Source organism: Galendromus occidentalis, unplaced genomic scaffold (genome assembly GCF_000255335.2).
Source record: "Galendromus occidentalis unplaced genomic scaffold, Mocc_1.1 scf7180000075380, whole genome shotgun sequence".
NCBI lineage: Eukaryota > Metazoa > Arthropoda > Arachnida > Mesostigmata > Phytoseiidae > Galendromus > Galendromus occidentalis.
This window is the reverse complement of record NW_003803370.1, coordinates 51,286-55,057: the sequence shown is the minus strand read 5'-3', so window position 1 is coordinate 55,057 and position 3,772 is coordinate 51,286. Positions and strand designations below refer to the sequence as shown.

Below are 3,772 nucleotides of genomic sequence, written 5' to 3'. Positions count from 1 at the left end.
TTTCGCTCGTAGGAAGCTGACTTGCAATTAGAGACTAGCTCGTATTATGATGAGAATCGACGTGAAAGCATCAGAGGCTTGATAAAGCTGTCCCTGCTTGGTGCATAGTTGCAAGGTCGGCGAGCGACGCTCGGGGAGCCGAGTTCCAGAAAGCCCGTTGCCTCGATACCGTTCCTAATGTCTTCCGGTGTGACTCTCCAAGAGCGTTCGCGACCGACGAGATCGTCTCTTTCGATGGAGAATGAATGATCCCTGAGACCCCGGAAAGTCGAGCCGTGCATTGCCCAGCAATCGTTCCGCGGATGGGGTCCAGACTCTGAGGTGACTCTATGAGCATGAGCGACCGCCCCTCCTCGCGGGAGGGAATAATCTTCCGAAGATGATTCGTGTGAGAGAGTCCCTTTTATTCGATTGTCAAATCAACTTCAACTACTTGCGGATACGGCAAAGCCTTCCGACATTGAATCCTATTTGACATTGGTGCCAAATATAATGAATGAGTTTTTCTTCCGTGCATAAACAAAATTCCAAATCGCAAAATTACCCAAAATTAATTTCAAGGATCAGATTCAGAGTCACTTTCGGCCATGTAGTAAACCGCGGGTAAGATCCAATCACGGATCAATCCACAATCCCGGATCCTCACTCGGCGGAACGGGGTGCCGTCTTGGCGCCCCAATTCACAAGTCCGCCTCACAATTTGATCTCCCGAGATCACGTAGCCGAATACTACATTGTTACCGTCGCGCCAAGGCATTTCTGTCGTGGTTATGTAAAATCCGCTCTGGCTGGTACCTGCACCGATGTTGGACATTGCCAGAGCGCCAGGTCTGTCATGTTTCAGTTCGTAATTCTCGTCCGGGAAAGATTTCTTCACGCTTTTCCCATAGCCCGTAAGGCCTGACATTTGGAGCAGGGTATTCGGGATGATGAAATCAATCTCTTGTCCTTTGTAGCCCTTGGAGTCGGTGATTAGATCGATGAATTCCGCCACGGTTTTCGGAACGATATCCTCGCGGAGTTCGATATGAAGTCGACCCAGGAACAGCCCGTCGGCGTCCAGATCTATGTAGACATGGGGCAGATTCGGGTTTCTCGGTGTTGTTTCGAGGAACATCTTGGAGTCTTGGGGAGGTTGGATATCTCTGAGGTTGTACAGGGCACCTGGTACAAGGTACGAGATGCGATTGGGCCATCGCTTCGACTTCACATGATATTTGTTACAGGTCATCAAATGCTTTATCGGCAACTTCGGGATGTAGCATCTTTTCCCTCTCTCGACTATATGCTTGTGCATATCGATCAGCGGCGCTTCCAAACCACACCTACACTGGAGGATTCGACGAGCTAAGAAATCCTCAGCGACTTCAAGAACGTTATACGGCATTTGCTTCTGGCAGAAGAGGCAGAGAACACCTCGGCCGACCTTCGACAGCCTGACACAATTTTCGCAAAACTTATGACCGCATTCCACCACAACGGCTCTGACCGAGTAACTGCTGCACACGTCGCACTGAGCGAATGGCAGATAAGTCCTACTGTAGAGCGGAACGTCCTCAAGCCTGAACCTCGCGGGAAGATCGCTGAAGAAGATTGGTTTACCGCAGAAGAACGGTTGAGCTTCTTCCTTCAAAGCAGACGAGAGACCGACTCATTAGGAAACGATCATGCGAATCGCTCGGAATGATTCTTGGAACCAAATGAGTTCAACGTCCTTACTTACTATTGTCTCCTCAGTGATATCCTCCATGAATTGGTCCATGGCCTCACCCAGGGTTTCTTCCACCATTGCCTCCCCTGCGAATTCCTCAGCGGGTTGCTGCTGTTCATCTTGCATTGCGACGGGTTCTCCGAGCTGTTCAACGGGCTGCTGGGCAGCCCCGCTTGGTCCCGCTTGTGGGCCGTCTTGTCCAGCCTCATTGGGGTTCAATTGATTCCTGATTTTCTTGTGGCTCACCTTATCGTGGTACTTCCTTCTCCCGCGTTGAACTTTGCCCATCTTGATTCCGCGCGGCGATGAAAAATTGTCTTCGCGGTCAAAAGTGCTAGATCACAGAGCAGAATAAGAGGGTAGGGCAGATTGTGATCGGCTTTTCCGACACAATGCGTCAAAATAATTTTCGTTGACCACCATCGTCTGCTTAGGTTGATAGCGAAGCATGCACGTGATTGCTGGCTTGCATCTCTCATCGTGCACCATGCTCCTCGCCAACGCGCCCGGCACACCTGGAAGCTATTTCGGCGAATTCTGAGCTTAGGCAGGGAACTTACGGGTTTCATCTGGGCCCGGCATGCCTATCGTGATATATTCGGTATACGGAGAATAATCAATTCGTAGGGACGAGAAGTGAAAATTTCCTTCTGGACGAGGGAAATTATTCAGTGAGGCAAATTTATTGCGAACGTCATTCATCTCATATGAATTTACATGCCTCTCGGACGGCCACTCGATACAAATTAGCTCGAGGCATGAGTCAAATATTATTCATTATTCTCAACAATTATTATGATCAATATTTCATCGGACTCCTTCCATCCATCGGGGATCATGGGTCATCGTTCCACAAGGGACTTCAGAGATATCCTCTGTAGCTGCCCACTCTCACGGATCATCCAAGTTGTACGTCATTCTAGATGCGACCCCTTTTTCGGAGCTCATCAGCTTCGATAGATCTCTGAGCAGCCTTCCTGACATCGTTGCGGAACATCTTACGCAGGAGATGCGACGAAAACTCGAAATCGACGCGTCGAGCGAGCTCCTGGACGGACTTGACTTTGGCGAGAGGGGAGTCGAAATGTGTCGAAATCGATTCGACGAACCTCAAGAGATTTTCAAAATCGCAGACACGTAAGGTCCAGACGAGGCAACAGACTTCCTCACTCAACGGGATATCACTTCTGCCTGTGGTGCCCATCACGTGTCTGATGCGTAGAAAATGGTCCTTGAGCATGTGGAGGAAAGCGCGACCTTCTTCTTGGGATAGATCAACGATGGCCTGCACAACGGTGTTTTTTCTCATCACAAGATTTTGATTCCTGAGCCTCTCCTCCATCATATCTTGCACGATTCGGAACACCAAATAGTTGCGGTCTAGGCCTTGGTTCTGTCCGGAGGCATTCACTGCAGCTTGATGGCCGTAATAAGGCATTTGTTGCACCTGCTGGGGGGCCGCATCGTCCGCGTAGGGCGGAGGTGCGCCGGCTTGAACATCGTATTCGGGATCGCCGACATCGAGAGCTTCTCCCGGTGCATCGTCGGAGCTCTCCTCTTCTTCGAGATCGATGCTCAGCTCTTCCTCTGAACTGTCCTCATCGTAATAGCTGTCCTCGTCGTAATAACTTCCCTCGTCGTCCGCACTCGCCTCAATGTCATGGTCCGATCCATCGGAGACAGTTTGCGCGTCGCTTACAACCTGGTTATGGGTCCCGTCGACCTCTGCTGCTGGGGCGTTTCCGGATGTACTCGGAGCTTCTCCTGTGCTTGCAACGATTTCTACGGGAATCATCTGAGACTGAGGCGCCTGCTCAGCGACCTCTGCATTGATCGTGACGCCCGAGATAGCACTTTGAGGCTCCTCCGATCGTGATTCCGCCCCTTCGGTATGACGCGGACGCGGACCGCTCGTTTCGTGATCAGAGAGCTCACTGAGAATGTATTCACCGATGTCCGGAGCGTTGGCGGAAGCTACATCCTGAGTCGATTTTTCCAGAACGGTTACCTCCAGAGCCATTGAGTTATCGCTCTGCCCGATGGAATTATGCGCGAGATGTC

At 50.8% G+C, this 3,772-nt stretch overlaps 1 protein-coding gene across 1 annotated transcript; it reads right to left on the bottom strand.

The window, feature by feature from the left end:
* Nucleotides 1-383: 383 nt before the first annotated feature.
* LOC100899809 (uncharacterized) lies at nucleotides 384-2,125 on the bottom strand. Its single transcript, XM_003736938.2, has 2 exons — nucleotides 1,724-2,125; nucleotides 384-1,627 (listed from the first exon to the last, which is right to left on the bottom strand). The coding sequence occupies exons 1-2, from the start codon at nucleotides 1,997-1,999 to the stop codon at nucleotides 557-559; spliced, it is 1,347 nt and encodes a 448-aa protein (XP_003736986.1). The 5' UTR covers nucleotides 2,000-2,125; the 3' UTR covers nucleotides 384-556.
* Nucleotides 2,126-3,772: the final 1,647 nt, after the last annotated feature.